We start from the raw sequence: 12,479 nt of genomic DNA on the forward strand, positions 1-12,479 counted from the left end.
GAGAAGAGTACTTTTGTGAAAAGAAAATTGCTGTGGTTTCTTTAAAAAAATAGTCAAAAAGTGGTGGCAAATGCCTGCAATTACTGATGCTAAGGAGTCTGATTCTGATGTTGTTAAGATCACTCAGGTTAGGGAACTCAGTAGTAAGGATAAGCTGTTGGGTGTCTGCAACAAGTCTAGTACCATATTACAAACCCCTAGAAGTGCGGATTGGGGAATAGGAGGGGAATAAGATTGCCTAAGGAGGGGGCAACCAGCCAAGGTTAGAAACATAGCAAATCAAAGCCCTTGACACCATTCAGTACTGGGATCAGGCCTGTGAGTGACCTGAAATTTCAAATTGAGATAGGGAATACTAGCCTCCTCAAAAATAAATGAATAAAGGAAAAAAAATATACCTTTAAATGCATGTAATATATCCATTTGTAAATTCTTACATTGTTAAAGCAAAAGACACCTATGATTGTGTTTTCTTGACAAGTTTTATTTCCATTTATATTTTTGAGAACTAGTTCTAATCTATTTAGAGAACTTTACATAGGCTTACTTTTCTATTCAATTAATCTGAGAATCTCATCCCCGTGTTTTAAATAATCAACTTTATTGTCTTTTCTAGTGATTGATGTATAAATTTGATGCATGTATACATATGTGAATATACATTTGTCTTCTGCATATTATTTTCATATATCATTGAGGCAATTGTGAAAACTGTGAACTAATATAGGAAGACCACACGTAGCATTTATAAGTAATCAAGAATTAACTGTGAACTGTATATGAGCAATTGGACAAATGTTTTACAAATAGTGACCACATTTAATTGACTTCTTGGCTTTTCCCATTACTTGTTCCAGTTTGTATTCAAAATGCATCTCACTTAGTTTGGAATTACAAGTTTCTATAATAGACATATAGCCTCATATTTCCTTAGCCTTAATTAACATCTACATTCATGATAATTATAGCTTGGAAAATTTCCATTTTGTAAGTCTCCAAGTCAGTAATAAGTTATTCAGTTTTAATAAGTCTTCTGACAACAAATCTAGGTAGTTACTTTCTGGGAGGCCATATTCCCAGAGAACCTTATCTCTGATTCCTTTGTCAGTTGGGAAAATCACTAGGTCATTTCAGATTCTTATATTCATCCTTTTTCTCTAAGACTCCTGTTTTCACTTCACTTTTTAAAAAAGATTTATTAGAATTTGCTTCTTTAAATACAAATATGTTTCATTTGTCACTTAGTAAAATCCCTTGACCTCTAAATGCTTCTGTCCCCACTTAACATCCATTCATCCTATTTCTAGCCCCCCTTTTTTTCAAAAACCTTTAGAGTCATTAATCTATATGACATGTGGAAGATAAGCATTTTGTGTGTTTGTGGTACTAGCATTTTTGACAGAGTTGATTTCTATTCAGTCATGAAAGGTTAAATTGGAGATTAAACCATCTATTTTGCTTGATTTGGAGGACTATAACTGTCTACTAAAGCAGTGTCTCAGCACTGTTTTTTTGTTTGCATTGTTTTTGTTTTCATTTGATATACTGTTTATATTTTTAACAATTGTATATATATATATATATATATATATGTATAGTATATTTTACTTCTAGATGTTGAATAGGAAATTAAATTCTTAAAATTAAACTAGAATGTTTTTCTTACAGAATATTTGCATGGTAAACTAGATGAATATGTTAAGCAGTTTCAAATAGTAAAAGTTGTCCGACAAAAAGAAAGACAAGGTCTCATCAATGCCCGGTTGCTAGGAGCATCAGTGGCAACTGCTGAAACACTCACCTTTTTAGATTCCCACTGTAAGTAACTGTAATTAGGTCTCCTAATATTATAAATTTTAAAGAGAATCTGCTTTTTCTTTAAATTCTTTTTACAAAAATTGTTTAACTTTGGCCTTTTTTTTTAGGCACACCGACTGGCCTTCTTGACTTTTCTTTAGGAAGATGACAACTTTGCACCCATGACTAGCTAAGGGTGTGAGCTACCACTCTGTCATATGGAGCTCTTATACAGTGTTTGAACCTGCTACTATCCAGCAATAACTAGTCTTTTCTACTAATGAGTTTTCATTTTTAGATGCACATTCTTCAGAAGATAATAAATCCTTTGTAATATTTTAAAGATTTTTAAAACCTTCAAAGAAACTTTTCTATCAATGACTTTACATGATACTCTGTTTGTATTGTTAATAAAGTCAATAAGGTTTGTGAGCCAGAAACAAGCAGGGAGGGATTCCAGAGTCACAACTGCCAAAACTGATAGAGTAGACTTCATCTTTACTTCACAGCTAATTTGTGCTGGGCATGTGGTCATCCAACCACCTTCCTCTTCCTGCTTAAGTGCACTGAAGTTGTGTTTTTAGGTGTATCTGACAAGATTTTACAGTTTTCAAATAGAATAACTTATGAAATAGGCACACAACTTGCTAGGTCATTGGGCCGTGGAATCAGATTTTTTGAGTTGGAAGATATCTTAGAGAACCTTATGTCTTACCCTTCAATTTACAAAAGAGGAAATCAAAGCCCAGAAAATTAAAACCATCAATTTTGTTTACAGGCACTGAATGTATGCTCTTTGAGGTCAAGAACTATCTCATTCTTTTTTGTTTGTTTTATTGTCTTTTTTTTAAAGATTTTTCAAGGCAATGGGGTTAAGTGGCTTTCCCAAGGCCACACGGCTAGGTAATTATTAAGTGTCTGAGGTCGGATTTGAACCCAGGTACTCCTGACTCCAAGGTGGGTGCTGTATTCACTGTGCCACCTAGCCCCCACTCTTTTTTTAAAAAGATTTTATTTATTTTGAGTTTTACAATTTTCCCCCCCATTTCATTCCCCCATCACTAATCAAAGAATAAATTAGTGATATTGCCTAATAAACTAATAACTAATAAACTAACAAACATTTTTAAGTATCTATTGTATTCTAGTCCTATGACATATTAGAAATACAAATTCATTCATATAAGGACAGATTCTATAAGAACTAATAGAAGAGCTCCCATTCCTTAGAATTTAAAGAGTTTCTTTGTATCATCCCTGCTTCTGTTTGCTAAAGTTAAACAACAGAAAGTGTTGAATCCAGATTGAATTATGGTGTTACAATGTGGCAAGAGTACATCATTTGAAGAATATCAGGAAGGATGAACTAACTCCTAAAGAAATGGTGAGACTCCCTCCTCTTGTTCTATGATTTGCCTCATTCACTAGTTTTGTATGTGCTTGGAAAGTGAAATCTTATTTATGGTACTCTTTGATTCTTTGTGAGCTTGCTAGTGGTTGGTGGCACTCAATGTGGTGTTAGCAGAAGCAATGATCAATCAATAGCCTATGAGTTGGTTTAGAACCGAAATTCTACCTTTTTACCTGCCCAATGTAGGAAAGTGAGGAGCCAGCCAATTGTGACATGCTAACATTACATGGATATGAATATACTTTAATACATTAATAACATAAAAGATTTTTTAGGTTACATGTGTTTTCCATTTTCCTTCAAAATGTTATGTTAATTACTGGATAATAAAATGATTAATATGATACCTAATAAAAATATTCTGGTTTGATCCAAATTCTTATGATTTACATCTTAAAAAACAACAAACCTCTTTGTTGACAGGGAGATTCAGCATGGTACAATGACTCACCCTCCTCTGTTTTTGGATACTTAAAAGCATGCCCCCAGCTTTAGAGTTGCCACTTTCCTAGCCAGAAACTTGGTTTTAATGGTATCAAAAAAATTCTGGCACTCATTTTGGTTTGAGAAGGTAAGTAAAGTTATTGACTGAATCATTGTTGCTGCCTTTGCTATCCCCTCCTTAGTTGTCTAGTTGATACATAATGAGAAGTTTGGAAAGCTTGTTAGAGGACATCTAATACAACCTTTTCATTTTATATATTGATAAACTGAAGCTAAGAGAGGAAAAGTGATTTGTAAGGTCACCACATAGTAAAAATTTGAATCTAAGACCTCCGCTTCCAAATTCAATAATGTTTCCTCTGTGGTCTGATTAATACTTCATCTATTTTCTCATTAGATGGTTTTTCTAATTTTTTCTCATTTTCTCAATTTTCTCATTAAGTGGTTGGTTTAAATGGCTGATGTCATAAAAGGTTCAGCTAATAGATTGTCTTGTACAGTGGCATTAAAGTCTGTCTGGGAGGTTGGCAGATTGTATGAGTACTTTTTTATCAGTTTATTACATCCTTCTATGAAGTTAGGTGGCACAATGGATCGAGTGTTAGGCCTGAAATCAGGAAGATTTACCTTCCTGAGGTCAAATCTGATCTCAGTCATTTACTAGTTGAGTAACACTGGGCAAACTCTGTTTACCTCAGGTCTTTATTTGTAAAATGAGCTGGAGAAGAAAATGTCAAACCAATTCAATATCTTTTCCAAGAAAACCCCAAATGGGTTCACAAAGAGTTGGACATGATTGAAACAACTGGACAACAACAACAGCAACAACATGAAACAGAGTTTGTAGGTAAAAAAAAGATTTAATTTATAATGATATATCCTTTATGATGTAAGGGTTCTGTGTTATACCAAATTCATTCCCAGACTGTAGGTCTAATGCCTCATCTGTGAAGGGAATAATACCTTGATTAGAGGCCATTCTAAGTAATATGCCATGAGAAAAAAAAATAATTACACCCTCTGGAGGAGATGGACTTTGGCAAAACAGCTGATAAAAGTACCAAATTTATCCATTATGGGAGCCAGTGGTACCCAGTAAGCTCTGAAAGGGTTTTTACCTTGTTATTCAGAATTTTCAGAAATTTAATGGAGATATTAATTTTATTAAGCATGTAACAGTAGCTTCCATGTGCACTGAATAATTGAATTGAGTTAAAATAGAATTGAACTTCCAAGAAAATCCTAGGGTCACTGGATGAAGGCATCTATAATGATCTTTGAGCATAAATTCACTTTCAGGAAAAAGATGTTACCATCCCCCTTATGATGGCACAAAAATGAAGAGAACAGATATAGTAACTGGAGGTCAATTGTTTTTGATCCTTTCCTAGAACAAGTGGTGGAAAACAAGAGTATTGTCTGACCGATGATCTTGCTATTAACCATCATGGTTCAAAAGAACTCAGGAAAAAAAAAACTTTTAGTAGAGTTGATATAAAAAGATCTTTATGCAGAACAGGGAAGGGTCACAGGACTGGGAAATCTCCATGCTCTTAAATATTGGTAAAACACTCTGGGGATTTCATACATAGGATTTGGAATCTAGGGGATTGATTTTGGTTTGTTTGTTTCCCCAGGGAGAGTTGGGATCCCTAGTTGGGAAATTCTTTGCTTTTGCTATCAGTGGACAGAATGTTCAAGCCAAGAGTAAATTTGAATTGTTCAGGTTATAGGGGAATTATCCTATTTTGAAATCTGTCCTAGGCTTCAATAACCTCTAGAAGATAGGAAGATAAAAGGAAGGAAGGAGGGAAGGAGGGAAGGTAGGAAAAAAAGGAAGAAAAGCAGAAGTTTGAAATAACAGTCTGAGGTTTTCCCTCTGTACCATGGAGGATAGTATTGATACAACAAAATGTTGAGGATTTTTGTGTAGAAATGTAAAAATTATCAGACATCTTCAATCCAAAATCATTTTCAAAAGTAAAAATCTTCTGCATGACTTGTACTGGAGTAATACTGACCTGTCATGAAGATCAGGACCCTATAAGGACACTGTTTTATCATGTAAATTTATTCCTTAAATAACTTTCTGGGAAATACATGGATAATTTCCTGATCTAATGCATAACTAGAAGGGGTAGTAATCATGGGTGATATGAACCAGTTCCTGTTCAAAGTACTTTTTTGCCACCCAGTAATTGGATGTAGAAATTTTCTCATGAAGAAAGAAAGCATATTTAGAATATAACTTTGAACAAATATCAGCTGAGTGAATGTTATAATCTTGAAGGCAATATAACAGCTTCTCCAATTTTGCAATAGATTTGATGGAAAATGCTTTGTGCAATATATATATCTTTAATAGTTAATTATATACCATAACTGGAGTTATGTCCTGTGTTCCTAGACATTTGTGAGAACTTTTTAAAATATTGCAGTGTTCTGAAATATCTCACCATTGACCATATGTGAACCATATAACTCTCAGGTTTTGCCATTAATTACAACTAAGTCCTGACTCACATTATCACACTACATATTTCTAGTGGGATGGAACCAATGACTGTATTTTATGTAATTATATCTTTGAACAATGCAAATTAGAATATATGCAACCACCCAAGGGATCTATTATTCATACTAATCTAGGACCTGGCTATAATCCATATCACCCAGTGCCAGGTGATATTAACTGTTTTGACAATGCATGCTCTTCCCTCTGAAAAAGAGTGAAAGGTATATTTACTTCATTGCAAAAATCTACTTTTGACTTCCTAGTATCATTAAGGGAAACAACAATGTAAATCTCCTCAACCTAAGCAGGTATTGACATGTTGCTATGCCTGAAATGATCTGCAGCCCTTTTGGAGAAGACATTTCCCATGTTCTGCCAATGTAGATGGCAAAAACTCTATGGTGCCTTTGTAACTCATAGAGTTGCAATCCCACTGACCAGCAGTTAGTCTTAAATTATTCATAATTTAAGATTTACTTTAGTCAAGAAACTCTATTTTTTATATCCCTCCTGAAGCAGAGATTAGAGTGAGGTGAAGGTTCACCTGGAACAGGAAAGGCAAAGTTAAGAGGAGTTGGAAGGAGAGCAGGTGTCATCCAAAAAGCTAAGCTGGGTCAATAATTGGAATGTCTGACAAATGCCAAGATCCACATTTGAGACAAGTGGGTGAACTGGTTGTCAGTGAGAGAATTCAGAGCTAAGTGAATGCATATAATAGAGTACAAAATTGCAGTGAGAATGTGGAGTTGGCACTCTGTACAATCCAAAGCTTAGATTTTTAGTACTGGTGGCTTGTATGCCCCACCCCAAGCTGGCACTGATTAGGCAGGTAGGTGAGGTTGGCAGTGTCTCCTGTAATTTGACTGCTCTTGTGGAGCTGGGGGCCGTTTATATCATCTAAGAAATCCCCCAAATGCTGTGTCAGGACAACTAGAGCTTCTTGTAGCATAAGCAGCAATGACTTCATTGGACTGTTGTTTTCACTGGGAAATTTAGATGTCTGCATAATTACTGGGGGTTCTGTTGGGAAGTATGTTTTCAAGAATCCCACAAGTACATTAGCTAACAGGAGATTCAAGATCTAGAAAGTATTTTTCTTATGGTTTTTCTTTCTACAAAGTCAGTAGGAGAAAACAAACAAAAAACTATATATAAGATATACACACACACAGAGACAAACACAAATACACATATACATATATTCACATTAATAAAAACATATAAACATATATACATTCAGTTGTTTCAGACATCTCCAAATCTTTATGGCCCCACTGAGATTTTCTTGCCAAAGATAGTGGAGTGTTTGCCATTTCCTTCTTCAATTCATTTTACAGATGAGGAAACTGAAGCAAAGAGGGTTAAGCAACCTGCCCAGGAAATATGTGCCTGTGGTTCTGCACTCTATCTACCTGAGGCACCTAGCTGTCCCATATACATGTATGTATATGTGTGTGATATATTTTTTCACTGTATCACATTGTGGAAATGCAGAATTTTTGAATGTATCCATTTACTTTATCCTTAGGGACAAGATTTCCAGTCTCAGTGACCTTTTTTGATCCAACAACATATAAGGAATTTTCTTGCTAAAGGTTAAGATGACAGACTTTGCCAAATGAGCTTCATGAAAGGAATAGCATGAAGTTATGGAAAGAGTGCGAGCTCTGTAACCCAATAGTCTTTATTCAGATCTTGCCTTAAATATTTCCTGCCTGTGGAATTTTGCTCAAGTCATTTACCTCCCTTGAGGAAATTGAGGCAGTGTAAAAATGTTACCCAAGTTTACAACCAAGACTGGGACATTTTACATGAGGTACTCCTAACTGATGGAGAAATTCTTACAAGAGGAAAATCCTTTTTCTTTGAGAAAGGACAAGTGTGGTTCTAGACTCTCTGGGATCAATATATATCTGGGGAGAGAAAGAGAGAGAGGGAGGGAGAGAGAGAGAGAGAGAGAGAGAGAGAGAGAGAGAGAGAGAGAGAGAGAGAGAGAGAGAGAGAGATTTTAGAGGCAATAGAATTATAAGGATTGCTTCTTCACTATGTTCCTGATTTCCACTTTGCCTCCATATGTTCTTTGGGGAATTTCTCCTTGAATTAGATCAGGATCTCTCTCTCCCTCTTGGTTTGAATTTAGATCTCTTTTCCCTAACTAAAAAGCTTATTCACTCTGTATTTTCTGGCACATTCAAAATTACGTAACTTTTCTGATTTCTCTTAGCTATTTACTTGGATAAATGGGTTTTTATTTATTATCTGCTGTTTGTGATGGTCTTCTGTGCTAGCATTTTGGTGGGAAGGAATGAAACTACTAAGTTTAAGCTAATTCCCCTTAAAAGATAATGAAAAAGAAAGCAGCTTTGACCTATTGACTCCTACACCATCAATATTTAAACTGGCAGATTACATTCTGGTTTCAAAAATTTATATTTTGGTTTCCAAATATAATTCTAAAACCAATAATTCTAGTCCAATGTCCCCTCAGAAACTAGATGCCAGACAATACCCTAGGGCTTCTCTATTACTCCACTCTTCTCAATTCCCCAACTATTATACTGGCTTTGTTCTCCTTTCCTTATGGGTGGTCCAGATCTAAGGTCTAGCCAGACCTTCTCACAAGTCACATTTAGACAACTAATGTGTATATACATAACATGGGCAGCACTCACCTTATAGAGCATCATGCTTATTAAAACATTACATTGAAAAAATAATTTTATAATCATATAATAAAGAGAATCTCAATCACTGAAATAGGTCTTATAGGTAGAAACCATTCATAGTAGTTGACCTCTTTCCAAATTCTTAAACTGTAGCATTTTAATTTTAAAATTGCTAATTAATACCCTCTCCTTGACTGTCTCAATGAATATATATATATATGTATATATATATATCCTTTTATCTATTTGTATAAGCAAAGACTTTTTTGAGAGAATTCTATTCTATTTACTGGGAGAAAAAATAAGTATAGTAAAATGTAATAACATAAATATAGGTTAAGCATAAAAATCTGCTTTTGAGGAATTGTGTTTTTTTTTTCAAATGTCAACTCAGAACTGATTCATGTATTCCCAATTTACAAGTCATTTAAACTTAGAATTATCTTAATTTTTGAAACCAAACTTAAACATTTACTGTTGTTAAATTTTTGGTGGATTTTATTCTCTTGAAAAAACATCCTCTCGCATCATTCTCTCACTCTCCTCCTCAGAGTTTTGACATACTGCTGAGTTTCCAGTCATTCCATTTCCTTGAAATTCTAATTAAAATATATAAATAAATTTAGTTGGCATTCTTACTGCTTATACTTGCTAAGAAAGGAATAAAAAAGTGGAAAAACTCAGATGAATCTGTGATCTCATAAAAGTTCCTATAGTGTGCTAGACAATAGGATATGAAGACAAAAAGTAAACTGCAACTTCCATGAATAAACTGTTGTTCTATCAGAGGAAATGATATGCAGATAATAATACAACTATTCCTACCCATTCTATAAGGCTTTCTACCCATAAGGAAATTTGATGCTTGTATGATAGAGGGAATCTACCCAAAGTACTGAGGTTTTCCTCACCTCAAATCACTGTAGATACATGAAAACCTCACAAGAATGCACAGGTTGTCCATTACCTCTCATTATTGTCACAGGACTTGGACATCTTTTTTCATTTATATATTTCTGTGATGACCTCTCACTCCTTCATAATTTTTTGTTTATAATGGGTTGTTTCCTGCTCCTATTCAATATGTGTCTCTACACTGCCCTTTGGATTGTTCTCATTTTCAATTCTTTAGAGAGTATAGTAATGTCCTCTAATTCACAGCTGTACAACAGCAATAGAGGACTATTGTGGTCTCCTTTGACTTCTGCATTGATAATGATGCATTATGTCCATTCTTACAAACTATCTAATTCCTCTGACCTAATAGGACATCTCTTTCAATTGTGACTGTGGCATTTTGGGAAGGCTCCTAAGTTTCAAGGAGCATGCTAACTTTTGCTAAATGGTCACCCAACTTTAGACAAGGGGGGGGGAGAGTACAAATTTTCCTAAAGTTTTCTTTAAATTAAATGTTTCTCTGAGTTTTTTCTTATCTTTTGAAAATAAGCAAATGGAAATTTAGCATTGCTCCATCTTTCGATCCCCTAGAAGCAATTATTTTTAAAACTCTTTTACTATGTTGATATGCTTTTAAATCCTACTGATTATGCCAGAGCATAACTGTTCTGGCATAGGAACCATTTAGAAATGGCAGAATGTAAACAAGAACATTGTCTTAAGTTCAATTCTCTAAGGGAGCAAATATGTATGGAACTAAATGAGTAAAGGGGTTATGGCCATCTTGTTTTTCTTACGCAGACAAATCAAATGTGTGCCTCATCTTTTTGTCATATTTGAATCTCACCAATTTGGAAAGTTTAGATTGTAAATCTTTTGACCAATGACCCTCTTTCTGTTTGGTAATGTGCCTACTAGGAATGTCATATGTCTAGGGTTAAATGACTTACCCAAGGTCACACAGTGAGGTAATTATTAAGCGTCTGAGGTCAAATTTGAACTCAGGTCCTTCTGACTCCAGGGTCAGAGCTCTATCCACTGCGCCACCTAGCTACCCCTGCATGTGTCTTAACAGAAATTGAATCATTTAAATTTGCTTTTTTATGGTATAAAATTGAAGAGAAGTATATAATGAATGACTTTGATGATGATATCCACAGTTGGTTCAATTGCAGGGATTTTTTCCCACTTGGACAAGAATCATACTCTTGGCCAATAAAGAGATTCTTATAAAAACTTAAATTTTTAAAACTCCTAGAATTTACCTGGATAGATTGGACTGATTTTGCAGATAAGGAACATAGGATTTTAAAAAATATTCCAGATGAAATATGAATATAATGCTTAGAAAAGAAATCTCTGATACACTATTATTAATATATAAATTTCATTAAATTTTAGGTGTATTCTGTTGGGCAGTTAATATGTTTGCTGATTATTGAGTCTTCTAGGAGTAAACAATAGGTTTCAACAGATATTTATTAAAATGAACCAGAGATCACTCTGAATAAGTAGTTATGATTTGTCTGAAAAACCTCTTGAATTGGACTGATAAATGTAATTTATAATGAAATTCCCTTTCAGGGTGGCTAGGTGGCGCAGTGGATAGAGCACCGGCCCTGGAGTCAGGAGTACCTGGGTTCAAATCCGATCTCAGACACTTAATAATTACCTAGCTGTGTGGCCTTGGGCAAGCCACTTAACCCCATTGCCTTGCAAAAACCTAAAAAAAATTCCCTTTCAATATTGTAATAGTTGTTCTTCAAAACCATCTGAATATGCTGAACTACAGGAATGCCCCTGGAGACAGCTGTAGAGATCCATGAGGTCCCATATACAAGCCTATATACTATCAAAACAACTCTCCTCACTGATAAGACCAAGTACCTGTATAGTCTTCCAGAATTGTTTTTCTACTATGTATTCCCTGCCTCCATCATTCAGAAAGGGTTAGGGGAAGGATTGCCTATATAGGTCCTTCTTCCTTCAGCACATACACTTTCCACATATCACACAATACCAATTAATAGAAAAGTTTGGGTTGCTCCCTTCACTTTGTGATTCATCTTTACTTTTGAGTCTCCTCTGGTGCTGGCTCCCACGTATACCATATTTCCCCATATATAAGACACACCTTAATTTGGGGGCCCAAAAATTGAAAAAAATGTATTACATGAAGTTATTGAACATAAAATCATACAACTCCTCATTGCCATCAAAACTCCCATCCATTAGCTCATCCTCATCTGTGTTTGATGATGAATCCCTGTCTTAGGAGAGGTTCTGACTGCTCTCCTGCCTGTCCTCTGGTCTGGGGTTGACTACAAGCTCTCCCTGGGCAAGTCTGGTGCGTGGACACATGCTTAGTTCCTTCTATTTCATGAACCTGAAACACCAATTGTATCCTTTGAAATCAGCCACTTCTTTTTCGTCAGCAGTTGTTCTTTCCTCATGCTGAACCATCTTTGGAGACAGGAATTCCAATGACCCTTTGATCTTCAATCTATGTCTTCCATTCCCTCTCTAACTCCAGTCATTTGGCTGACTTGGCTCTCACAGCCTTCTGCAGGGGCATTTTCAGGAGAGTTTGTGTCTTCTTGTAACCAGTCCCAGATTGTTTTCTCAGTTGGAGGAGGACCAAAGTGACATTAAGCAGCACAATTTACATTCACTTTTGCAACTGGATCACTTGGAACTTGAATTCAGTGCTTTACAAAAATCTTTTCTGAGCCATTTCTGGGCAAAACGT

At 35.2% G+C, this 12,479-nt stretch overlaps 1 protein-coding gene across 6 annotated transcripts in view; it reads left to right on the plus strand.

Moving 5' to 3' along the window:
- The window catches only part of LOC141507811 (polypeptide N-acetylgalactosaminyltransferase 3-like), a 40,686-nt gene extending 38,553 nt beyond the window's left edge, over positions 1-2,133 (plus strand). For 5 of the 6 annotated variants that reach the window (XM_074215807.1, XM_074215803.1, XM_074215806.1 and 2 more), the window contains exons 4-5: positions 1,669-1,818; positions 1,926-2,132. In XM_074215807.1, coding sequence (XP_074071908.1) covers positions 1,669-1,818; positions 1,926-1,966 — 191 coding nt within the window. In that variant the 3' untranslated portion in view covers positions 1,967-2,132. Of the gene's footprint in view, positions 1-1,668 lie in introns of all 6 variants that reach the window. The other variant, XM_074215808.1, reaches the window with a different exon arrangement.
- The last annotated feature ends 10,346 nt before the right edge of the window (positions 2,134-12,479 follow it).

The sequence above is a fragment of the Macrotis lagotis genome, chromosome 1 (genome assembly GCF_037893015.1).
Source record: "Macrotis lagotis isolate mMagLag1 chromosome 1, bilby.v1.9.chrom.fasta, whole genome shotgun sequence".
In the NCBI taxonomy this organism is placed as follows: Eukaryota; Metazoa; Chordata; class Mammalia; order Peramelemorphia; family Peramelidae; genus Macrotis; species Macrotis lagotis.